The 26,720-nt window shown below is 39.2% G+C and overlaps 1 protein-coding gene across 2 annotated transcripts in view; it reads left to right on the plus strand.

Moving 5' to 3' along the window:
- Positions 1-26,720, plus strand: part of lrrc75a (leucine rich repeat containing 75A) — a 136,941-nt gene that overhangs the window by 32,021 nt on the left and 78,200 nt on the right. For both annotated transcript variants that reach the window (XM_030152524.1, XM_030152525.1), the window contains one exon: positions 9,706-9,834. In XM_030152524.1, coding sequence (XP_030008384.1) covers positions 9,706-9,834 — 129 coding nt within the window. The remainder of the gene's footprint in view (positions 1-9,705; positions 9,835-26,720) is intronic.

Consider the following 26,720-nt stretch of genomic DNA (forward strand, 5'->3'; position numbering starts at 1 on the left):
TAATTCCACATGTGTTCATTCATAGTTTTGATGCCTTCAGTGAGAATCTACAATGTAAATAGTCATGAAAATAAAGAAAATGCGAAGAATGAGAAGGTGTGTCCAAACTTTTGGCCTGTACTGTATGTACGTGTAAAATATGCGTTGTGTTTTTATTTGATAGGTACATTCTATATTTGCATTAAAAATGCATTGCTTGCTGGCCATGTCTTATATTTGGACACTGCACTGTGTTTGGAAGTAAACAGGGGATTTGAAAACATGATTTGGAGGTTTGTTCAATTTTGGCAGGAAATTTGTACATTTAATACATTTCAACAGTGTTTGTTGTAAGTATACCATTGTGACCACAAAAAAGAAGTATTTGTTGCTGTTTCCAAGTGGTTAATGTGATTTGCTTTTCTACCCAAAGTACAGGCTAGATTTGCAGCCATCAGGTCTAATATGAATTATATGAGGGCAAGACAGACCAAACTTTATTTTTTTGTGTGTGTGTGTGTAAAAACTATTCATCATATTATCTTTAAAGCCTCTAATTGTTTTGGCCATGACACTTCATAAAAGACTCAGTACAAAACATGACTTGGAAAATCCAAAACTTCTGGTCTAAGTTCTAATTGAAAACACTGAAGTAAAGATGAATAAATTGTATGTAAAAGCCTGTGATTCATGGACTTCCACTGGAACAAAATGTATTCATTCCTTTAGTCAGATTTGTAAATAACTGATAATAGTCATAAAAGCTTCACAGATTAGAAAATAACCGGGGCTGTATCAAAGGTGAGCGACGCTGACCAGTCAGCATGTTATCTTTACTAAGATCAATATCTGCTTTATATATGTTTGTGCAAATCCCAGCTGCCATTTCTTCTTCTTTTCTAAAGACGTGCACATGTCTGCCTTGTCTCCATGTCGGTCTTTGTTGGTGTTCAGCTGGGTTCAGACCGGCGCTTTGATGTTGACCATCTCTAATTAGTGTGGGTGGTGCTGTCTAATGAAAACCCACTCAGATTTTCTGGTACCATATGTGTGTGCATTCACTCAGCTTGCTTTCCCCTTAGTTTAAAGGAAACAGGCTATGCACTTTTATTTTGTCCTCATGTATATTTCATCAAGAACCACTGTTAATATTGTATGGCTTCTCTACCAGTTGAATATCTATCTATCTATCTATCTATCTATCTATCTATCTATCTATCTATCTATCTATCTATCTATCTATCTATCTATCTATCTATCTATCTATCTATCTATCTATCTATCTATCTATCTATCTATCTATCTATCTATCTATCTATCTTTGGTATCACTGTCCACCTCCTCACCAAACACACACACACACACACTATTGACACTGTGTTGCACAGCGTTGTTGTTATTTTAATTGTTGATTTGTAAATCTTCCGGTGTTCGGGTTTTAGATAAGGGTAAGCTGGAAGATTAATTTCCACTCACGGTTGAAATATTTTCATAAAATAACACCTCAAATCCTTATCGCATTATGAGGTAAGACCCAACTGTGCTCATATGACTCACTCTGACTCACACACATCGGAAAAAAATTATGTGTTTTGGGACCTGAAAGACCTGAAACAAAGGCGCAAAATATCATATGTCCTCAATTCCATTTGTGGATCTGTTGCATTTTTTTTCATTCAAAAGAATAGGTTGACATTTGAGGTGAAGTGCTTATTTGCTTTTTTATGAGTAAGATGAAAATGTACCACCCACTTATCTCTATTTGTCACGTTAAAAATCAGTAGGCAATAACACCAGGAAGTAGTTGAAGCTCTTAACTCACCATGAACATGCTGCTTTTTGTTTGTTTTTCTGCTATTTTAAACAAATCTAGGTTTATCCCCCTGCCCTCACTCTTTGTGCTAATTAAAACAAACTATCTATTGGCTGTAGCTTCAGATTCACACTGTGTCTCCAGTCCAGTACCTCTGTTAGTACACTTACATGCAGTACACAGTATACACAATGTACTTGAGCAGTGCACACATTTTTTATCAAGTTAGGTTTGTTGTATATAAGACAAGCCCTTGTACACTTATCTGAACTGGAAATGGCTATGCAACATTCATCCTTAAGGCTTTTTATAGTTAGTAAACAGAACCTGAAAATCTGCCATTAAAGGTGCCCTGCCACACAAAACCATTTTTACTTGTATTTTTTGAAATATATTAGGTCCATAGTATCACGGGTAGTACAGAGGACCCAAAAGCAGAAACACCAGTTAAAGGTTTAGAACAGTTTATTAACCAACAGGCTAAGAACAGACAGGGAGCAGGCAGTAGGAGAGTCAGGGACAGGCGGTAGGTTAGTAGCCGGGGAATCCTCTCTTGAACCAAGTGGGCACAGACTGAAGACGTGGTTGTGGGCAGAAGGCGGTTCGACATCCAGGGCTCAGGCGGAGGGGCGAGGTGAAACAAAGGCAGGTCGTTACCAGGGGGCGAGAACAGGCAGGCGAGGTCAGGCAGGCAAGCAGGGTGGAGTCCAGGTGGCAGGCGGAACGGGTCAGAACAGGCAGGGTCAGGATCTGGGAACAGGCTTAGAAAATAATGCTGGAGAGTACACACTAAGTGAGACAATCTGGCGGAGAGGCAAGGCCAGAGAACAGGTATATATACGCCCCCGCCTAATGAGCCGTGGCTGCGACCACAGGTGGAGAGGGTTAGGCTGATTAGTGGGAGCGGGAACAGAGAATGAGGAGGTGTGGCCAAGGGAGAGACAGGAGAAAAGAGAGCAGAGTAGATAGGGATGTGGCACATAGATGTTTGTGTTATGTAGTGAATTTGAAAATGAACTGCTACCTCATCTGTCTGCTCTTGCCACTAAAAAGAAATATGCAGAGAAATGAGATCAATTAGAAAAGCTGGTCAGTCTGACATGTTAATGCCCGAGCTCATTACTATTCATGAGACCATGCCCACATAATTTGTCTAGCTCAGTGACAGTTTTCATATACAGCAAGCCAGGGCGCTGTAAAGGGGGGGGAAACATGACAAATTCATGGAGCTCAGCATTCCCGGGGGACCCATAGAGCGGTGGAGGTGGCCCAGTGGATACTAGGGCTGCAACAGTCTTCGGGAAAATACCACTGAGTGTGTGTGCCTGTCCAGGCAGGCGAAAGCCTGCCCCTGCAAGTTAATGTCCAACTGTTGCTAACAACACAGAGTTTAGATGCAGCCGCAGCTTGTACCTCTCTCTCTCTCCCTCTGTCTCTTTCTCTCTCTCACTTTCTTTCTCTCTCGACATGTCTGTGAGTGTGCAGCACGGGGCAGCCCCACCCCTCAGTGAGAGACAGAAGACAGAGAAATGGTTTTAGACTCAACACATACAGTACCGTGACACACTTTTACAACGAAATGTGTATGGTAGATAGCCGTGGTGTTTTTATACCGCTGTTTTCTTTTACATCCCTATGCAGAACAGGAATTTATTTATTTAAAAAGATAAACTAAAACAGGGCACTTTTTTCAACAAGGTAAAAAGGGGTCTTGGTGTGAAAAGACTTCATGGATACGTAAGGCTTTTAGACCAATCACACGAAGTTATGCAAGGTTGTTGTGAAAAAAATTGAATAAAAAACTAAAATAGACATGTGTCTGGGAGATGGAGCCATGTAGATGATAACAACAGACCATATTAGTCTGCCTTCAAAATTGTGAAAAAAGTTTAAGCAAGTTGGTGTTATCATTAATACACCCATTGGCTCTCACTCTTCCTCATCTCCACTGTTGTGTCCAAATATGATCAGGTCTGGCTCCAAAAATCCAAGCCAATTGAATTTTCATTGCAGTAGTCCAAAAATCCATGGTGTCACAGTGATTATACATAAGTCAGAAACATAAGCATATTGGTTACTTGAATAACTGAAGTGGGGGTGAAAGGTGAGTAGGTGTGAGGATGTTATGTTATAATCACTACTACCCCCATATCATATCAACATACCCCTTATTTTGATGCTTTCATTAAAACTCACTACTTGCTGCCTGATTCAATCCTAATATGGTATAGATTTCTCTTTGGCAATACCCAGACATCAGTGACTCTGAGAGCATTCAACGCTTCTAATATTTGACCTTATTTTTAGTTGCTTGCTAATATACTAATGGAAAAAACTGTCAGTAAAATTTATTCACAATCTGTTGTTCTCTAAACAACAAACAACCACTTTGCAAAAGGGTAAAGTAGAGCCAATACACTCACACGCTGTTAGAATAATACAGGTCTGTTACATTTGCAGCATGAAGGATTTTAGACATTATGCACCTAAAATGCATGACCACAACAGAAAACGGTGTTTTTATTCACCAGTGAGTGCAGGACATATCATAGCAAACACCTGCTGATTTATTAATCATAGAGTTCTCTCATCTGCTGTTAATGCTGCTCTCAGATGAATGTGCAGCAGCTGATTAAAGTATGTGTGTCATTCAGTCAAAGCTCCTGCCATTATTTACAGCCCCTCCTACGCTGAACAATAGGCAGCATGGAAACCTCGATGAGTCATACCTTTTCTGTAGGAGACCAAGCATCACTCTGGCACTCTGGTTTCAGAAGACGATCTCTCTGCTACCACTTAACCAGCTTTGAACTATCTGCAGAAATAAACCCAAACAGCAATGAAAATACATCACACACACACACACACACACACACACACACACACACACACACACACACACATATACACACACTGTCTGAGGAAGTGTTTCTACTGGCTTTACCAGCATAATGCAGAAAAGCAAAATAATGTGCACAAAGTGTTTTGTGCCAGAGCAGACCAAGTATAAACATTCGTAATGTGAGTGTACCATTAGCCCAAAAGCCACCCTTTTTAGATTGTGACAGATGAATACAGATCATGAAATAAATCACATGTATGAATGAAAGATAATATAAAGTTTGATACATTGAAAGTTCATCCTGGAAACCACGACAACTGAGAAACTGTGCACCTAAAGTCATTAGCTGTAGTTGAAGGGTTTTTGTGAGGATTATTTTTTTCCAAGATTATGATTCACTTCTCATAGATTGTCTAAAATACAGTATTTTGTTATAAGCTGTTAAAACTCGGCTGAATGAATGAATTAACGAGAGAGATGGTCAAGCTAGATGAGAGAGAATGAGGAGAGGGAGCAGCAATAATGAGAAAAAGGTCTGAAACTGAGAAGAAAGTTATTTTCTGATTGTTTCATAGCAGTTATGGTCTAAAGCATAATCCTACTTGCACCTTCACACAGCCCAGACTGAAAATCTAAATTACATTAATGTGTAAGGAAACCCAAGACATAGGAAATGGAATTGAAAAAGTGCATTATTTTGTAGGTTTTCTCTACACACATCTACAGGTGTGGATATTGTCTGTCAGGTTTTCACCAGAAGCAGTACCTGTCAGTGTAAATACAGTTGTTTCCAACAGCTAGTAAATTGTGCTGGGAATTTAGGACTGGAAACATAGTGTAGAATTGTGGAAGCAGGAAAACTTTCCTCATTAAAATGACACTAAACATCAGAACATGTTTTATAAGATATCATGATTCGTGATGAAACACATCATTGCTGGTGATAGCTAATGCACATAAAAATGATGCCACTTCCCGTTGTTTTAGTCTTGTTGCTATGTAATTTGTTTAGAAAAAATCAGTGACACTGCCGCTAATTAGAGATATTCAGCCTGTATTCAGATTCTGACAAACCTCATTCATTCTCCAATGTGTCAAACTGAAGCTGTGATATCACTCTACTCTGAAACAATGGACTCCAACAGAGGCAGTGATTGAGCATCATGAAACCACTACCTTGATCAGTTCATTACTCTGTTGGTCTGAATGTGAAATAACATATTAAAACACCACAATAACACAACACACTGAATACTAAATAGTGTGCATTTAAATGAATATTGATTTGAAGTGGAGTCTTTATTAGGTGGTGAAACAAACAAAAACTTAAACTAACCCTTTCAGAGCCTCATATGGTTCTGCGTAAGTGTCTTCAAGATTCAAAGATTTTTTCATTATCAATTAGAATATAAAGTACAGTCAGCAACTAATGTGAGAAAATCACAGAATGTAGGTCTACTGAGTATTGTGGGCAAAACAGCTGAGGTGGATTCTTGTGATTCAGGATGGACCGGAACTATTCCTACATCCTCACTTTTCAGACATTGAACACCTCCCTCTCAGCCTCTTTCAGACTGTGTAACCATTGTCAGAAACACGTAATGGGTGGAGTTAAACTCAGACCACGGGTAAAGTTATGTATTAATAATTGCAGGTTGGCTGTCACTTTAATGGATATGCTGTGTTCATTGAACCACTTGTGAATATATGCTTGTTCAGCATAAGGGTCAACTCCATTACATATCAACAACAGTATAACAATAATTATAAAGGGAGCAGTGTATTTGGTTATGACAGCAGGTGCCTTTAGATCAGCCAATAGAAAATTTTTATTTTATTCAGCTGTAATAACAGGTGTTCAACCTGTAGAAGGCAGACTAAATAGAGATTTAAAACAGAATATTTGTGGGTTTATTCATACTTAAATGACTGAAAATAGAAATCTGAGTCCAAGTGACCACCTCATTCTCTATCATGGTTGCTACCAGGTTGGATATTTGCTAATTAATCACAAAATATATGCTAATGGGATCTCATTACAGTTGTATAACATGTGCACTTCATTAAGTTATTGGTAACAAAGTAAAGTATTATGTACATCCAAATTTTGATATGAAAATAGCACAAGATTAGAAATATCTCCAGTTTCATAAATCATACTCTGGTTCAGTCTGATAGCTGTCCAGATTTTTCACTCTGACCAAAGTGTTGAACCAGTTGACATTGCCATTACTGGGGCGATACCATCAATGTTAAAAATGAACACCTGAGACAATCCAAAGCCTGGACCCTCCAGAGAATTAACGCTAGAAAATAACTGCATGAACCCAGCTTCTCTTGTAGTACAACTATGAAGACACCACTTACAATCAGAAAATGAATGCAACTTTCAGGTTCCCCAGCTTCTACTTATCACATATTAATTCCCTCTCCCTCTCTAACACTGCATGAGACTGGACAAAGGAAACGTCCACAAAATGAGCACATGATGCTACCAGGAGAGCCTATGACCTTTCCGTCACTCACACATCAAGGTCTAGCTTACATTTTTGTCTACAGATGCTAAATATAACCCATTTCTCAGCATACTGAAGGTGTGTAAGAAATATTGGGGTTTCAAATGTTATTTGCAGATGTTTCTGGATACCTATAGTGTAGTATGATGGATGATGTAAATTATTAATGCCCTTGTTTGCTCAGTTCTGCAGCTAGCTCTGCTTTGGCTAAGTATCAGAATCAGTGACAGGAGCTTTGTTACATTCCTCCAAATACCTTTTCCTGCTCTGCTCTAATCCCCTCTCTTGTCTGTGTGTTTATTTTTAAGTGGAGATGCCATTTATGCTGACTTTTTAAGCTTCAACAAGACCACTGTTTGTGCGTGAAGCTCTGCCAACGGGTTTATGCTTAGTTGGCTTTGATGGAGCTTGACGTGACGAATTCCCATTTTCTCTGAACAGCAAACAGACTGTCAGTCAGTCAATAGGAGGCAATGCAACAGGCTTTCATTTAATGGTTAAGGAAGGTCAGTAGGGTTTTACAAAACAGCCTTTAGTTTTGGCTTTGACTTAAACACAGGAAATTGTGTATATGAGTGTGTGTGTTGTGTGTGTTGTGTGTGTGTGTGTGTGTGTGTGTGTGTGTGTGTGTGTATGTGTGTTACTGAGTCATTACTGAGGTTTCTTTACAAGTCTTTCTTCTTTCTTTACAAAGTTTCTTTACAAATCTTTACAGATTTTACCAAATTGTCGAAAATCAGCCTAACTGTTGTGGTTGAGCATCATCAAAATGTAGCATGGCTTTTATGTTTTTTCTGTATTAAGTTTTTGCTGTAATTGTTGTCATTTCCAAAACCTGGTTTTCTCTTCACCAATTAAAAATGCAATGAAAACCAACTGGATGGAAACATATCTACTGAACTGTTTAAAGAGGAGTAACAAATGGAGGGAAAAACCTAATGAATGCTTTCATCCAGGATCACAATGGCCCCCATCCTTATGAGACTGAATAGTCTGATGAGTATGAAAATAATGAGTCAGATCCTACATTTACTGTCTCTAAACTGCATCCTATGCTGACATGGTTCATTCATAGAAATGTAAGGATGTAACTCTGTCTGTTGTACTGGATATAGCTGTGATCTGTCACTATATTACTTTGTGAAATAGTAGAACTAACACAACTCAGATCAGTCTGTTGGAGCGGTCTTAACATATAGTATATGAAAATATATCTGTATAATAATCTGTTCTGTAACATTGTCCTGTCTCCTTTTCAAGTCAAACCTTAATGAGACACTGTTTTACTCATTGAACATTACCTCCTCATTATAACTAATATGCTTGAATTTGGGCTGCACGATTAATTGATCTTAAATTACAATCGGATTATTTAATTAGGACGATGTTTAAAAAAGGGTAATTGTCAAATCAAATTTCATCTCTCATGTCTTCGTGCCTTTGGGCTACAGTAGGCTCCTCCTCCTAACTGTGAGAGCAGTCTCCACAGCCTTTGGTCTCCACATACCAGTACAAAAATGACTTTTACTAAGGAGAGAGAAGTTTGTGGCTAAATATAGCAAGAGCAAGTCAGTTGTGTGGAATTGGTATGGCTTCGAAGTTTCAGATGAAGACCAAACCATTCCTCACTGCAAACTCTGCCTGAAGGTGGTATCTGTCAAAGACAGCCGCCCAACCAACTTATTTCAGCACCTCAAACAACAAAGGCAGGTCATTACCGGGGTACGAGGACAGGCAGGCGAGGTCAGGCAGGCAAGCAACAGGCAACAGGCGGAACGGGTCAGAACAGGCAGGGTCAGGATCTAGAAACAGAGTCGGAGAATAACGCTGGAGAGTACACACCAGGTGAGACAATCTGGCAAATGACCAGAGCAGAGCGAGAGCATATATACGCCCCCGCCTAATGAGCCGCGGCTGCGATCACAGGTGGAAAGGGTTAGGCAGATGAGCGGGAGCGGGAAAGAGAGAATGAGGAGGTGTGGTCAAGGGAGAGAGAAGGAAAAAAGAGCAGAGTAGATAGGGATGTGACATCATTGCTGATTCAGAAGATGATCTAAAGCTGAAAGCACATTTCCATCTCATTTCTGTGTCCTCCACACTTGATACATGTTCATATTCAGCTTGATTATAGTATAAGAAGTTCATTTATAGCATGTATTGTTCATGTTTGTTGGAGCATATTCACTGTACAGTGAAATCAGCCAGTGAAGTGGATATGATTTAAGGATATGAAGGACTGTGGTCTGTGATGATTTAATTTTCTGCTGTGTTGTCTTTATTATGGACGTTTACATTACATTTACATATGCCCAGTAACACTGAAGTTGTAATTTTTCTGTCGCCACCTTTTTTTAACAGATAAAGGATGAAGAAAGGAGGGATAAAGTATGTTCAATGCAATATAAATGGGTTACATTGCCTGACCTACATGAATAATGCTTGTGTAAGTGCTACACTGTACTTTGATTATCATATCTAATTTGTGTGTGTATGTGTGTGTGTGTGTGTGTGTGCGTGTGCGTGCGTGTGTGTGTTTTTGTTTTTTTTGTGTGTAGGATTTGGGCATGGAGTCAACATCTCTGGATGACGTGTTGTACCGCTACGCCAGCTTCAGAAACCTGGTCGACCCCATCACTCATGACCTGATTATCAGCCTAGCACGATATGTCCACTGCCCCAAGACGGTAAGACACACATGAACAACTATATACACAGCGAAATAATACTTTAAATATGCCCACTGATTGTAAAAACGCTCGTGCATGCATGTATATGCACACAACCCAATATGATAGAATGCATCGCTGCCATCAGTTATCTGCTGAATGTTTTTGTTGGACACTATTAGGTTGCGGAAGTGCTCTGAGTGGTTGTGCAGTTGCGTGCTTGTGTTTGTCCTTCAGGAAACCATACCACCTTGTGTTTGTTCATTCACGTAGTTCAGTGTGTCATTGAGGGAGAGAGGGAAAGTGCGACAGCAGCCATACTGGATGAATAATGCAGGGAGAAAGGACGTGTGATGGAGATGAAGATAGGAATTAGGCCTGATGTGTAATTGCAGTCCAGTGCATTTGGTTGTTGTATTCTGTATTAGAAGGCTTCCTCCATGTTTGTAATGCAAAGTCATTTCCATCTCACAAACAGATCACACTAATTGCTATATACTGATTTCATAATAAATCATTTCTCAGTCTGATGAGAGATTTCCCTAAGATGCAGTTCCTTAAAGGACACTGGATTAAATTTCTTAAAATAAGTGGTATTGAAATGTTGTAAATTGATGTTACAATAGTCTTAAAATGGGAGTAGGATTTTATATTAGGATTCTGGATTGATCCCAAAAGGTATTCCACTTTTGTAGTTTTTTCAGCCCCTCATCATGTTATCTGTGAATGAGAACAAATTAAATCACACAAATTTAAGAACCATGAATATAAAACATCGTGTAACCATCTGTCATTGGTGAGTATCATCTTAATCAGGGCCGATGTTGTTCACCAACATAGAAATGAAGAATGAATTTACAAATATTTTTAAATTATATATTCATATATTCTGTTTGGATTGGAGATGTTTAGAGCAGACACACATGGAAGTAAAATGAGCTTTTCAACCAAGATGTTACCTCACACAGTACAGTAATTATGTGGAAAATAATTCTTGGCTGCATTGCACATTTTTACTGATGATTCTTGATTTCTATGTTTTGTTATACTTGTTTTCCATAGGTTCCATGCTAGGGTTACAGTTTTTCTTGGTTTGAAGTAGGTCATCTCATTGGACCAAAAAAGTCATGTCTTGTTAAAGTAAACATTTTGGTAGAACTGTCCATCAGCTTAGGCAATATCATTTTCTTCTTCAGTTTTAGTAATTTTAAGGTTGGTTTTAAATGTGACATTAAAAAATTAAATTGTCTTAAGACTTGCCTTTCAGTTGTAGGAACCCTATAAGCTCAAAACAATACAGACCCATTTCATGGTCTTTAATGGCCAATCGCTTTTACATAATCCATGAGAGAGTGATCTGTGTCCATTAGACTTTTCCCCTGACCTCACCCAGACCTCATGACACGCATCTATCCTCCTTCTCTAATTTGATGAATTTCCTGTGAAAACAGGATGTGGGAAATGCAGGCTTCATCAATGTAATTAAAAATTGTTTCATATCTGCACGAAATGAAGTGTTGCAACTCCTACAATTTCAAAAATAGGAATGAAGATGCACATGGAAGGTCCTTTTTTTGTTTATAACATCACTGACTGTAGGATTTATGAAGTGATATAATGTGACTGGTGTTTGGCATAGCAGGGTCTCACACATATGCAGTGTCATTTATTATATTAAACTACCAGACAGTGTAAATGTAGTTCAAATGAGTTCAACCTTCAGCATTTACAGCAATAAAATAAAACAGACACATGAATGCAGCATAGAAAACATAACAGTAAAACCTTGACTTCGGTGAATAGTGTTACTTTTAGTTTTCATGCAACGCTTCATAGTCTGTTACTGGAATGGTTGTGTACTTGTGAAGTTTCCTCCCTGGCTCTGCTGTTTCTGCCATCAGGTCCCTAACATATTTCTGTAATCCACCACAATATGTCACTCAATTTGATTTCTATACGCTTGCATTACTATTTACATGTCATTTATATTTTTATACATTTTGTATTTTCTTCATAACTGGATAAACAAATTTCGTTGAATCCCATATTATGATAATAAAGATGTATTTTCTCGCTATTTTGCATCTCGCGTGTGTTCCAACAGTGTATCACATCATCTTGTGACAGTCATCTACTCAATAAAACATTTCTGAGGAAAGTTGTCAAAGAAGCCGCCTTTGCCTTTCGAGAGTAGCGAGAAATGCATATCAGGATATTTGCCAGCCAAGTCTACATGAGTTACCAACCAGTACATCCTTGGTTTGTGGAGGCACAACAGTGACTGGACATTAACTTGCAGGGGTGGGCTTTCGCCTGCCTGAACAGCCGCACACACTCAGTGGCCTGTAAAGCAATACATAAAGCGCCAACGCAAAATCAGTTGTAAAACCGAAAAACTGATTGCCCTGAGTACCGTTGCATCCCTAGTTGAGAAATGCCTCAAGTGTTTTCTTTATATGTGACAAAGTATCCAAGAAGCCATAACTTAATGTAAAGTCTTCCCTGATAGACTTCAGCTCAGGTGCCACTGCATGTATGTCTGTATCAACAACATCTGCTAGTCTGTTGTCAAATCCAACATCCAGTATGAACTTTCACTAACTTTTATTTTGATCCAGTCCATTTTGGTGGATGTTATTTTTATTTGTAATATTATTATTATTATTATTATTATTATTATTATTATTATTATTATTATTGTTATTATTATATATAATATATGTTATTTGTTATTTGTAATATTGTTCATCTTTTCTGAGTGACTTTGTGTGTGGGTAATGCCTGAACTTAGTATGTCAAAAGGAAAGGAAGATTTTAATATTTAATATTTAGTCTTGACATGACATAATGTCTAAATCTCTTTGTGTATTGTCAATTATTAAATAAGCTCCATGAAGCCTGGATGTCCAGTGTTTTACTCCATTTTAGCACTAGTTCACCTTTTAAGGCTGTTGGTTACATCATTGTTGTGTTGTTTAATAAATGCTGTCGACACATGACGGTTTCTGATTCCATAATCAGCCTGCACTATATAACCTTTAGGTCCCCTTGTGGTGTGAAAGTACTAACTATGAAACAGGAGCTTTAGAAGGTCATGAAAACAGTGTTCTAAGAACTAAAATAGTCTGTAGTTACCCCTGCCTGAAAATGGGGGGGGGGTTCCTCAAATACTTCCAAGACCTATGGAGAAGTCCCTTAGAATAATTACCTCCGCCAGGAGGTATTGTGATCACTTTGCTTTGTGTACATGTGTGCGTGCGTGTTTGTTTGTTTGTTTGTTAGCAAGATAACTCAAAAAGTTATGGATGGATTTTCATGAAATTTTCAGGAAATGTTGATACGGGCACAAGGAAGAAATGATTAAATTTTGGTGGTGATACCGGGGGGGTCAGGGGGGCAGATCTGTCTTGGCAGAGGTCTGTGCTCTCAGAGTGCTTTTCTTGTTCTTTTTTTTTTTTTTTTTTAACTTGTCTTGTCCAGCATCATAACAACAGAATGGTAGTCTGGCTGCCTTTTTTTGCTGAATAAATTTGCTTTGCCAAGGGAATATATATATATAATAGTATATATAAAAGTATATATACTTTTATATATACTATTATATATATAATATATAATAATATATTGTATATTTATATGTGTGTGTGTATGCGTATATATATGTGTGTGTATATATATATATATATATATATATATATATATATATATATATATATATATATATATATATATATATATATATATATATACACATACAGGGTGGGGAAGCAAAATTTACAATATTTTGAGTCAGGGATTGAAAGACAGTGTATGACCAATTAGTTTATTGAAAGTCATGAGAATTTATTTGCCACAAGAAAATTTACATAATAGAAAATGTTTTTATTCTGTGTCCTCCTTCTTTCTCAATAACTGCCTTCACACGCTTCCTTAAACTTGCAAGTGTTCCTCAAATATTCGGGTGACAACTTCTCCCATTCTTCTTTGATAGTATCTTCCAGACTTTCTCGTAATAGTTTTGCTCATAGTCATTCCTCTTCTTTACATTATAAACAGTCTTTATGGACACTCCAACTATTTTTGAAATCTCCTTTGGTGTGACGAGTGCATTCAGGAAAACACACACTCTTTGACATTTGCTTTCCTAATTACTCATATGGGCAAAAGTTTCTGAAAAGGTATGGATAATAGTGTTAGGTATGATTATGACACCAATATATGTTTGGTTTCAAAACAATTGACGTAGTGCCTGCTGAGAAAAAACAACTAAATGTTCATTGTAAATTTTGCTTCCCCACCCTGTATATATATATAAAGTATATGAAGCTCCCCTTGATATTCTAATGTCTTTATTATGAGTTTTGTTGAACCACGTTTCGATGCCAGACCTGACATGGGGGGGGGGGAAGGTGGCGAAGACCCTAACAAGAAAATATCAACAATACCAACAATACAACCATGGTGGTAATTATAATGATAATGATAACTACAACCAAAACTGAGTAAACTGGGCAAGAGAGAAAGAAAACAAACCCAAACAAACAAACAAAATTACAATAAAATAAAATACATAAGACCTATTAAATGATGAATGTAAGAAAAGAAAACATGAACAGAATATCATAAACAATGTCTGCCCAAATAATACCAGCAACAAATCCACACAACATCAGTTGTTCACATTAATCTCCTGGGACAGAGTGACTGCATCAGAGTAAAGCAAAGAGAACAAGGCAAAGAAACTGAGGTGCACTCAGTGATGAACACAGACATGCAACCGCAACCGCAACCGCACCCTCTCCGAGGACCAGGGACCAACAACGAGGGCCCCAAGGCCCGACCAACCAGCAGACATCACAGAGAGGGGGGATCTAGCCCACCTCCTGAGAGGCAACAGTGCGCCCGCCCCGAAGATGGTCAAGGGAGGCCCCAGCCGGAGGCCCAACAGCAGCCGAGCACAGGTCCCAGGGGGCCAGGGACGCCAGCCGCCAAACCCCCGCTGGGGGCTGGCCACCCAGGGGCAAGCAAGGCGCCAGTCCCCAAGCCCTACGAGCCCAGGAGCCACCCATCCCCCCGGGCAGAGGTCCCACCCAGCATGCCAGAAGGCCAGGCCAGCCCGCACAGCCACCCGCCATGGGCCAGTGCGCACCCCAATGCCACAGCCAAGAGCCTGGGGGCCCGGAGGCCTGCCCCCTGTCCCACCAACCCCAACCCCCAAGCTCCACACCCCCTACAGTCCCTCACACACCCACACAAGCATATGCACACACACCCACTGACACCCAGACAGACACACCACCCACACCACATGTTCGCCCATTCACACACACCCACATGCACCTCCACCCATGCCCATACACCCACCCACCCACATGCATGCCTACACACACACACACCTATATAGACTCTGTTGGCAGAAAATTACAGCGTGATTACTCCGCTTTAGCCAATAAAATGTATGAGGAATTTTTTTTTCCACAATATCACTCAACCCTACACAAAAAATCCAGCTTATTAGGTGGATCATTTTGTCAGTTTCTATACTTTTATCACTGTTCTGAAAGATTAACATCAGCAGTGAATAAACTGTGATAATGTTTATGTATCTGTGACCTGATTTAACTCATTCGTTTATGTTGTTGAGCTCCACTGTTATCCAGAAATGCTTAAAACCACATCACTGACACTCATAGTTGCAGTGGAAAACATATGTATTTCTTTTTCATGAAAGAGAAGGGACCATTTGTTTCAGCAAACCTGCTCAAAAGTTTTATAAATGACTGTCACTTTGTATCATATCTGCAGGCATGAGAGAAGGCTGCAGGATCTCATTTCCCCTTTATAAATCACAGTCATTGGGCTACTGTTTGGAGCGATTGTTTTTTTTTTAGCTTTTTTGTAAGGGAAAGCCATGCAAGCTCTCAGTGGTGTTCTTAATCATTATTGGAAACATAGAGAGCACTGTTTTAGGATTTTGTTGGTGTTTTCATAGGGTATATTACTACTATTTAAAATTGCTGGGTTTCTTCTTAATACACATTGATTCGTAGTAATGACCTCTGCTACATGTTCTTGTGGCATGGGGTGACTGTTATACACATGCCGAGGCTGCAGTGGAAATCGATACAAAAGGTTTCATTTACAGTTCATTACAGGTGAAGGAGAAGAGCTGAGTAAGAGTGAAAGAAAGACCAGAGGGTCTCTAATGTGAGGAGAGAAAAACAACCAGAGAGAGGAAGTACAGAAGGAGGCAGAGAGGTGTTATTTTCCTCACTCTGCTTTGTTCATCCTGTCAGGCATGTTGAATCATCCACTTATACTTCCCTCACTTATTAGCCTAATGCAAAATGTTCATACAGTAATTTATGCCAAAAAACACATAGGTCTATGAAACTGATAATTTATGTTTTTTAAATTTCTTATTCACATACATTTTTTATTAGGATGATGCAGTGTAAATAGTAGCACTTTAGGAGAAGACTGATGTAGTTTTTACAGGTGGCTCACCAGTTGTGCCTGTATCCCATGCATGGGGTGATGCCAAAACATGCAAATTTGAAAATGCATATTTTTTGGCACAGCATAATATACAGCATGTAGCAAAGGGATAGTGGGAAATAACAAGAAATAGCAATGAGTGAGCAAATGGAAGGGAAAATGTGCTGTTTCAGTGTTTTATATGAAAGGAAATGTCCATCATGCCTTAAATATAGCCTCTGTTTCAGTATGAAACAGTAATGTCTACAATGCTGGTTCAAAAATAGGAATTTAGGTTTATTATGCAAAGACTTTGAGTTTATAAATTCACAAATATTAAGGTTTACTGTATTAAAAGACTTATTTTCACTTTCAGGTGAACTAATATATTTGCTTCCCTGGTAACAGTAAGGAACACAGAGGACAATTTGGCTTGTTATTTGTGGTTTGTTGATAATATTGTGGAGTTAGACATGAAAATGAAATGCTGCCACAATAAGAAACATATTCTTTTTTAGTTATTCATTCATTGTATGGCTAAAACAGAATTGTTTTCTTTAAAATACCCTCTATGATTTGAACTCTTCCAGAAGGGATAATATATGTATTCAATTGTACATATTTGATCAGATTAGTTTTATTTGTATTCAGCAGTTTTGCACGTAGACTACTTGATTATACATCATAGGGATGCACTGATACCACTTTTTTCCAGACCGAGTACAAGTACGAGTACTTACATTTGGGTACTTGCCGATACCGAGTACCGATACGAGTACTTAATAATCCCATTCCAGTTCTTAGTTCCTTTTGTAAATGTGCTTTATTGTCATTGTCATTAGTCTGACTGGAACAAAGTGCTGCTACTGACATTAAATGTGTTGGAATGAGTGTTTCTCAATTAATCCACCAGGGGGCGCCGCTCTGAATTAACCATACTGGACAAATACCACAAAGAAGAGGAAAGTTCAATAATAATAAGAAGAGGAGTCAGTAATAACAAACATGGAGACAACAGAGGTAACACTAATGTGATACTAATATTGCAGCGTTTTCGCTAGTAAGGTTTAACAGCTTAGCTTCAGCAGGTAGAGAAAAGATAAATGAGTGATAAGTTTCGTTTTCACTTCTGCTGGCGGGGGTCCGCACCGCTCCGTACTCCGGCTGGTATTCTCATTCTGGATATGCATCCGCCAGCACCTGGAAAACGGATGGAATGTATGCAGAGGACGGACAGAACGCTACGTCCGTATCTGTCTGTGTCTTTAACGTTACTTGCAGTCAGCATTACTTTTATCACTGTCATTTATTTTGAAAAATCTCCACACTCTTCACACTCCCCACACATTATTCCACTGCCGCGTACCTGCTGCTCTGAACTGTGAATGTCAAACGGCCGTAAGTGGTATTGGTGTATTTGTATCGGATATCTTTTATGAGTATGAGTACGAGTACACACACTGAGTATCGGAGCTGATGCCGATACTCGTATCGGTATCGGTGCATCCCTAATACATGGCGTACCTACCTGTATTTCCCTGTACTTGAATAATGATTTGATTTTGGAAAAGTTGAAGCTGACATGATTTAATTCACCCATTTTTTTGATTACTTGCTTCTTCTGTTTGTTTTCCTGCTTCTGTTTATTGACATCAGTTGTCTTGTCTAACTGCTAGTGATAGTTGAACTGAATCATGGTTCAGTTCAATCCTTGCTTTGTCCTTAATTTAGTACCCTCAATTTATGCATAGCAAATTAGTCCAGTTACAGCATGATTGTCAGGAAATAAACAATTTTATGCATCTAATGAATGTACATTTCCGCCTTAACCTCCTAAAACCCAGGAAATGTCAGCAAAGTACAAGCTTTTTTTGTTTTTTATTAAATAAGTGCCTATGTTGGAAACATCATGATGCAACAGTTTTTTCAGATGCAGTTGTTAAAATTTTTATGGAATGTCCTTTGTGGTGGACAGTTTTCTTTTCTTTTTTTTTTTTTTTTTGTATACAGTTGTGAAACTCTTGTCCACAAATGTGGACAGAAAGCCCATAGCTGGGTTTTAGGAGGTTATGGCTAAGCATTAAGAGGATAAGCTCCAGTCCAGCCCAACAGAAGCCAGCTTAACAGACACAAGACTTTTACCTGTTTGTCAGTTTATATGTTTAGCTATCAAACTAAGGATGCACTGATATGATTCAGTCCCAATACAAGTACAGATTCAGACTCGTAAGTGCTGATCTGGTAACAGTGTTTAATTAAGACAAGTGTTAAACATTACCAGTCATGACATTAAATGATGCTTTCTAACAATGTAAAATTACATGTTACAAATAAATACATATATGTTAAGTTACTGAATTGTTATTTTTTTAAAAAGCATACAGTGCCAGTATTTTTTTTAACATTCTTTTTATGGAACATTTTCAAAGTTATACAGTCCAGCACAGCACACACAGGTTGCACGATACACACAGCAAATCCAAAATATATGTCTACAGCAATGATCTCAAAAGTCCTCACTAAGGGCTGGATCTACAAAGATCCCAATTTGCATGTACTAATTTGCTTGCGCAATGTAGAATTTTGCATGTGGGGTGTAACCACGGTTTGCCGGTGATTTACTAAGATTGCTTGTGTAGTGGTCAGGATTTTACCGCCACCTTGTAGGGGTTATTAATTACTTCTATCTGGGGAGGACTGAGCGAGGTGGGATCTGGGTCCCCCTTACCCAATACCTAAAGCCTCAGTGCTCAAGAGTATGAGCAGGTTGTATCCTGTCCAGCAGCCTAGCCTTAGCACAGCTTAGATTAGATGAGGAGAAGAGGGCTTCAGGATATATCTAGCATCCGGTGGCAGCCTGAAGGGTGTATGGTGTATGAGAGCTGGCTGCTGAACTATTCTGACACCACCCCTATTTCCCAAATCTAACTGAACAGGCAAGGCGCCCCTACCCGCAGTTAGACAGAATATTATAAACAAGAAATGGTAACATTTATTACCACAATAATAATGAAAATAATAGCAGGGTTTTAACCCATAATAACAAGACTAAGCAGTTTTTTAAGAAAAATAATAATAACAATTCACAAAAAAAACTATATTCTCTTCCACAAATAGCCAAAGAGTTTAAATACACAACCCTACATTCACTTAGAACAGGGGTCGGCAACCTTTAACACTCAAAGAGCCATTTCGACCCGGTTTCCACGGAAAAGACAACACTGGGAGCCGCAAACACTTTTTGATATCTGAAATGAAGATGTTAGCCTATATATACCGTAAATTCCGGACTATAAACCGCTACTTTTTTCCCACACTTTAAACACTGTGGCTTATACTCTGACGCGGCTTATACAACGATTTCACCGGTACCACGGCTTGGTGCCGCGGCACACCTCGATGGTGCCTGCTGCAGCGCACCTCGGTGGTGCCTGCCGCGGCGCACCTCGGTGGTGCCTGCTGCGGCGCCAACGGGACCAACGCTAGGTGCCGTTGCACCACCATACCATGGCTCGGTGCCAGGTACCGTGGCACCGCGTTGGTGTCTCGGCTTGAGGTGCTGGTGGTGCCGTGGCACCGGTGGCACCCAGTTGTGGCACCGCGGTGCCATGGCACCTGACACCGAGCAGTGGCACTGCGGTGCCACGGCACCTGGCACTGAGCCGTAGTACTGCAGTGCCACGGCACCTAGCGTTGGCCCCGAGGTGCTGCGGCACCTTGGTCGTGCCATGGCACCTGGCATCATTAAATGTTCTATTTTCTTCAGATATTTTTCATTTCTTAGATTTCTCCATACTTGGCCTACCTGGGCTTGAAAGTCTCGATAAATGTACGGCGTTTTGGCGGGCTGTCGGAGAGTGTGACGCATATTTTGAGCGACGAAAAATAATACTATATATATATATATATATATATATATATATATGTATATATTATTTTATTTTAATATTTCGAGATCACAATAATCTTACAATTTACAACTACAATTAAACAAACGAACAAACACAAATAAAATACTTTGTTCAGATATTGTGCAGTTTTGGTGTCGCAGAGCATTCCGCGCATGCCGGCTGCCGGCTGACATGTCAAGTGCTGTCAAACGTCTCTGAAGAAGGCGAATGCTGTTCACTGAAATTGCACAAGGTCTGAAGAAAGAAGTTAAAAATTTTGACTTAATAAGAAGACATGATACACGTTTTTGAGACAAATAACATACACTTAAATCGGACACTTATGATTTATTTTCCCAAGCCATGCAGAGCCGCAACAAAAGGATGAAAGAACCGCATGCGGCTCCGGAACTGCGGGTTGCCGACCCCTGACTTAGAACAACCCTGGAATCACTTTTCAAGATAAATTTCACCGCGTGAGCTCTCATCTCTTTAAGACAAATAACATTCACCTCCAATCACTTTCACTTATGTCACCAAACATATAACAACAAAGGTAAAACATAATCCACTCAAAGTCTTTCAAACAGGAAAAAATAACATTCTGATGAGCATTTAACACAATGACAGAGTGGGTTGGTTGTCCAATATGTATGTGTGTGAATGGAGAATGCACATGAAAGCAGTTCTGGTTCTCTCTCCAAGCACAAATGTATGTAAGTGTGCGAATGGAAGCAGCTTCAGTTCAGTCAAGTGCTGCGTGTGTGAACATGTGAGTGTATGCGCTAGGTGGCAGTCCAGCATCTCTCTGAGCTTAAAAAGGTGTGTGTGTAATTGTGTATTTTAGTGCGGCTTCAGTTCAGTTCAGTTCGGACCGCACTAATACACATGGATCAGTCAGTGTGAATGGTGGTGTATGTGTGCGTGTTGATGTTACCCACAAACTGCCGAAGTCACGCCCAGAGTGTTGGGTGGATGGCAGGGTAATCCACATCAAAGACTAAACCCCGTACTCACAGAACAGATGCCAGCTCCTCTACTGGTTGGAGGGAAAACGGGAACTCGGAATAACAACGCCACTTGGAGCAGTCCAAGGGGAAGACGGTATTCCACTATCAGCGCTCCATGGAGTGATTACACACTTGACTAAATGGAATCATGCCGGAGTAAAAATTTTATACTATTTCAAACAATCTACGTGACAAACACGTGCACTAGACGCACTTCTTAACACTCTTCCAGATGTCCTCATCATTGTAGTCCATTAGCGCGCCGCCATTGTAACTCCACGTGGCCGTTGCAGCAGGTAGCTTAGCCTCAATTCACTTCAGTGTCCGAACTACCAAAGAAAACGGGGTTTAAACGTCACTGTTTCACTGACGTCTAGCTTAGGTATCCACTAAGACGGTTCATTAAACCTTACTTTTTCTCCGGACTTCAGCACAGTGCAGCATTCGCCTAGCTATCACTCTGTTCACGGCGCTCCATCACGTCTCTCTCTCTGCCCGTGCACACCTCACTTCCTCGTTCACAAGAGCTCCCGTTCCTTTAAAGGGACAGCGCAAATTTGCACCTGCTACACTTGCGCAAATTACAACAGGTGCAAAGTCTTGGAGACCGCTCTATTTAAATGAAGGTTTTACGTGCGCTACTGGAGACAATACGCTGTAAAACTGCTCTGGGATACACCAGCACTAATGGGAACAGTGCGCTGAATGTTCCAGATGCACGGAAATGTGACGTTGGAGGAGTTTTGTCATAGAAGGTATTGCATGACTCATTCATTCATTCATACATTTTTTATTTTAAAGGTGTGTGTGTGTGTGTGTGTGTGTGTGTGTGTGTATGTGGGGGGGTTGGATTGAATGACTGTCATTCCAAAAATGTTCACACAAAGGTTAAAAAATGCATTTTCTGCATCTCGTTTCATCATTTCGATGTCTCCTAACCGCAGCTATGCATGCACAATTACGCATGCACAATTGCACCTCCTTTCGAGACATGAGACATAAATATGAACACAGTTTCTATGAGCAAAATTGCTTTGGGGTTTGATAAATCACTTTGCGTGTGCTAAATTAATATATTTACATTTTCTCCTCCCAGCATACGCACAACTGCGTGTAAATGCCCCATATTGTATATTCATTGTGGCAAACGTACTAACTGGATGCAGACGCACTATTTTGCACCTTTGAAAGACACAACCCTTAGTGCGCACTGTTAGTAAATCAGTTTGTACATTTTTTTTGCGTCTGCAATGAGTTTGCACACGTTTTAATACACGCAAACCTTTAGTAGATCCGGCCCTAAGTCTGTCTGTGGTAGTTGCAGTCCGAGCTCCCAGATACTCCAACACCCCGCCAAACTCCGCTGCAAAGACGTCTCTCCGATTGTCAATACAAAATGTTAGTCTTTCCATAGAAACACAGTCTGATGTCAAAGATGCATTGAACGAGGTTCCTCTCCTACCCATTTGGTCATAACAGCCTTTCGGCTGAGCATGAACAAAACATTAACAGTATCCTTGTGTTATCTCAATGATTCAGGGATACTCTTCAATAGACACAATAATGGATTAGGCTGTAATTGGTGCTTAATAACCACATTAACCTCAACACATATGGTTTGCCAAAACTGTTGAATCTTTTTGCATTCCCAGAGGCAGTGAAGTCTTGTCCCTATAACAGTCTTACATTTTGAGCAGTTTGGAGAGGCCCCTGCTGTATATTTACTGCACATATATGGAGATATATATATACATTTTGTAAGATACTATATTGCATTTCTCGGAATCTGTTACATATGAATATTTTCAAAGGTAAAAGTAAGATTTCCTCCCATACTTCAGTATCTATTGTTGTTTTCAGCTGACTTTCCCATGATTTCTGTAGGAATGATAGCTTATCAGTATTCAAATGCTGCAGCTTTGAATAAAATTTTGAGACAACGTGATATTGTTTAGGACTATCTAAAAGGGTCTTTTCTAATAAGTTGAAGTCATCTGGGAGATTAAGAGTATCCATTTTGGTTTGTACATAGTGTCTGACCTGAAGGTATTTATAAAATTCTTTTGTTTGTAGTTTATATTTAGCCGGTAAGGACTCAAATGTCTTAAATTTCCCCTTATCCCAAAGATTACAAATACTGTAAATTGAAATTTGACCAAACTTTTTTACACAGTTGATTAGCACAGGTATTGAGTTTGATGGGTCTGTCAATGTCAGGAGGATGTCATCTGCGTATAATAGAATTTTGTGCTGTGTTGCTCCTGTCATCGTTCCCTTGATATTGGAGGTTTGCCAATGCCAGTATTTTATTGTGATAAAAACTGTAGTTTGTACATTGACCTGTGAATCAGAGTCACTGTCACACATTCCATGTCCAGCTATTTGGATCAGTGGTATCAGGGGATGTACCTCCGGTTAAGAGTGAGTTCACAAAAAGGAAAAAAAAAAAGCAGCATTCTTGACCAACCACAAGCATGGACAAATCACAGGTCAAGATCAGCTACATATTTTTTGGAAGAAGATCAAACTATGATATCAAACAAACACGAGGAATTTAACATATGAAACTGACTTAAAGTAAAACAGCTACTGCAGCCAAAGTCTGAAAGGATGGTGAATGCAATGTGCAAGTTAATATTCTGATCAGTGTCACATCTTTAAGGCATGAGTACATCTGACAGTGTCTATTTGGCTAAACTCATGTGTCCTAGTGGCGAGGAAGACAATTTTATCTTAATGTTTTGTTTTTACAGAGAGTAAGTAGAGAACGAAATGTCAGATTTAGCATGTGGCACAGACACACTACCAATTATATTATTAAGAAATGCTCTTGTTCTTCACTTTCAGGTTTTCAGATTGTATATTAGTCTAAGTCACAGAGTTAAGACAAAGGGTTTCAACTTTCCTTCCTCGCAGACACTCTCACTGTCCTTATTCTATCCTAACTGGCTCCAGAGCAGGTCAGGTTTACAGGTTGGGTTACCATGGAGACTCATCCCCAATATGAAGTCAACTGCCTTGGTGATACCAGAAACTCTGAACTGAACTAGAAGTTGCCTAACTCTAAGTCTGCTTTGTGATACAGGGCTCTGGTGTCTGGATTGACGCATCACCACAAGAGCTGATTTTTGTTTTGTTTTTGTTTTTTTAGACAGGATAGTATTGTCTCCAAGATGTTAATATTTTTAGTATCAAATAGACTACAATAACCATGTATAATGTATAATTAATACACTAACAGTGTTTTTAGTGGAAGCTTTCAGTCTCTCCACTATATAGTCATAAATGCAACCATGCCTCACAGACAGACGCAAGGATGTACCAGAAACTTGGCAGGTCACAACTTCCCTCTACAGAGGAAATTTCCATCAAGCAGAGCCATAAAAACACCAGTGCACAGGTTCTATCTCCTGTCTACATGCAGATGATAACAGTGCATTTGTGCAGAGAGAGAATGTTTTAAGGATTGTTCTCCCCAACACAATATGCACTGACCATTGCACATTTTCTGTACTAGCACCTCCCACTGTGTGTTTTATTTAGCAGTGGTTAATTGTTTTACTGTCACTATATGCATCATTTTAATGTTAAAATGCTCCGAATAATAGCTTTGGATTTCCATCGTCCTCTTCTCTCTCAATTTCGTTATTGAATTCCTCATGTTTTAGTAATCATTTCACACTCATCCTCTTGTCCAAAGAGCAGAGAAGTGAATGACTGAACTACCCCTCCTCACAGCTTCATTTTTAACGCTGGTAAATATAAGCACAGTAAAACCTGTTGGAGAATTAAAAACATCAGTCACGGCCCCCATCGGCTCTGGAAACCTGTTTAATTAAGTCACAGAATTAACAGATAAAGGTATTTGTGATGATGCATAAATAGAAAATAAAGACATCGGTGTTAATCCAACGTGACCATGAGAGGAGAAACAAGCAGTTGCATTAATAAATCACTAGATAAAGTCATCTTAATTTTACACATGCTAGAAAATGATTGTGCGTGGTAGTGGGTTCTGTTTTATACTATTTTATAGTTTAGGTCAAGTCTTATCTTTAAATAATTTAATTTTTTTTATTTATAGCATGCATTAAAAACCATTCCCAGAAAACCTTGAATAATGATACTACTGTTCATAATGAAGTAGAGTCATGCACAATTAGATTAGGTTCGATCCAGGAGTATACACGCACGCACGCACGCACAGACAGACAGACAGACAGACAGACAGACAGACAGACAGACAGACAGATAGACAGATAGATAGATAGATAGATAGATAGATAGATAGATAGATAGATAGATAGATAGATAAACAGACAGACACACAGATCAAACAGCACCTTCTCCATTTATATCTGAGGAGGACTTACCTGATTTTAAATCAGTAGTTGTGTATTTACAAGCCAATGCAATGGTTGGTCTGTGTGTAAGTCAAGTTTTTGTGATCTTTAGTGGTGGCATTTTTACCATTTTGCCTGTTCCTTGGGTTTGGTTGTCTGACCACCAGCTCTAAATAAAGGCTTTATGCCAGTGATTCCTGTTTGACACAGAAGGTGATGTTGGTTTGCTGATTTACATAACTGCAGAAGGTGTCTGTGATCAGGAGCTCCTCTTCAAGCAGCTCACTAGGGCCTACGCGTCGGTTACGGCTGTAGGTGTAAAAATGTTAAGTTTTTATGGTTGTCTGTCTACCCATCACATCATTGTAAGTCCAATATCTCTGGTTTGCACTGACAGAATTCCTTTGTTTTATATCCAAGATGTCAGCTTCACTATGACTTCATAATATTCTTCAAAAATACTGATTCTGACCAGTATTCAACATCACGGTTTGGGAAAGGTCAGGAATATCTTGACCATGTACTTCAAAGCTGGTCAGATGCTGAGTTATTTGACAGTAATGCTGGGTGCCCGTCTCCACACTGTATCCACTGCATAGGTCTTCAGTGCTACTGGGTCAAATTTACTGCATGTGAAGCATCCATCTCTTAGAATTTGTAGCTTCTGTAACTTGATTGGTCAGTGAGATGCTCAAGAGCAAGGCAGTAATTCTGGTTGTTTACTAATCCTGCTTGCAAAATATCAGGCTTCTCCACTGAAATGATCATGTTATGTAGGCACTATATTTAATCTCTTCGATTAAATATAGTGTATCTGCTAAGAACTATGAAGCCACAATATTTGACATTTTAAGGCAACATTATTAAAATATTAAAATAGAATTGTCATAATTCTGAAATTACAGTGTGAAATCATAATGAAATAAATTGGGAACAACTAAAAAATTGTATTAATTTAACTCAAAATTTGGATCTTTGTCCTTTCGTGACAGAGATGGGTTTTCATACATAACAGCTATTTTGAGTTGTCTGTTCTGTGCAGTGGCTCAGCAAAATATGAATCACACTAAAGACTGTAAGCCCCGAGGCTTTTATCTGTCAGACAAAAGTAAAAACATGACGACATGAATGAAACAAAACTCTGCACTACTAGCAGCATTTGATGAGTGTACACAATATGCTAC

The sequence above is a fragment of the Sphaeramia orbicularis genome, chromosome 13 (genome assembly GCF_902148855.1).
Source record: "Sphaeramia orbicularis chromosome 13, fSphaOr1.1, whole genome shotgun sequence".
NCBI classification, from domain to species: Eukaryota; Metazoa; Chordata; class Actinopteri; order Kurtiformes; family Apogonidae; genus Sphaeramia; species Sphaeramia orbicularis.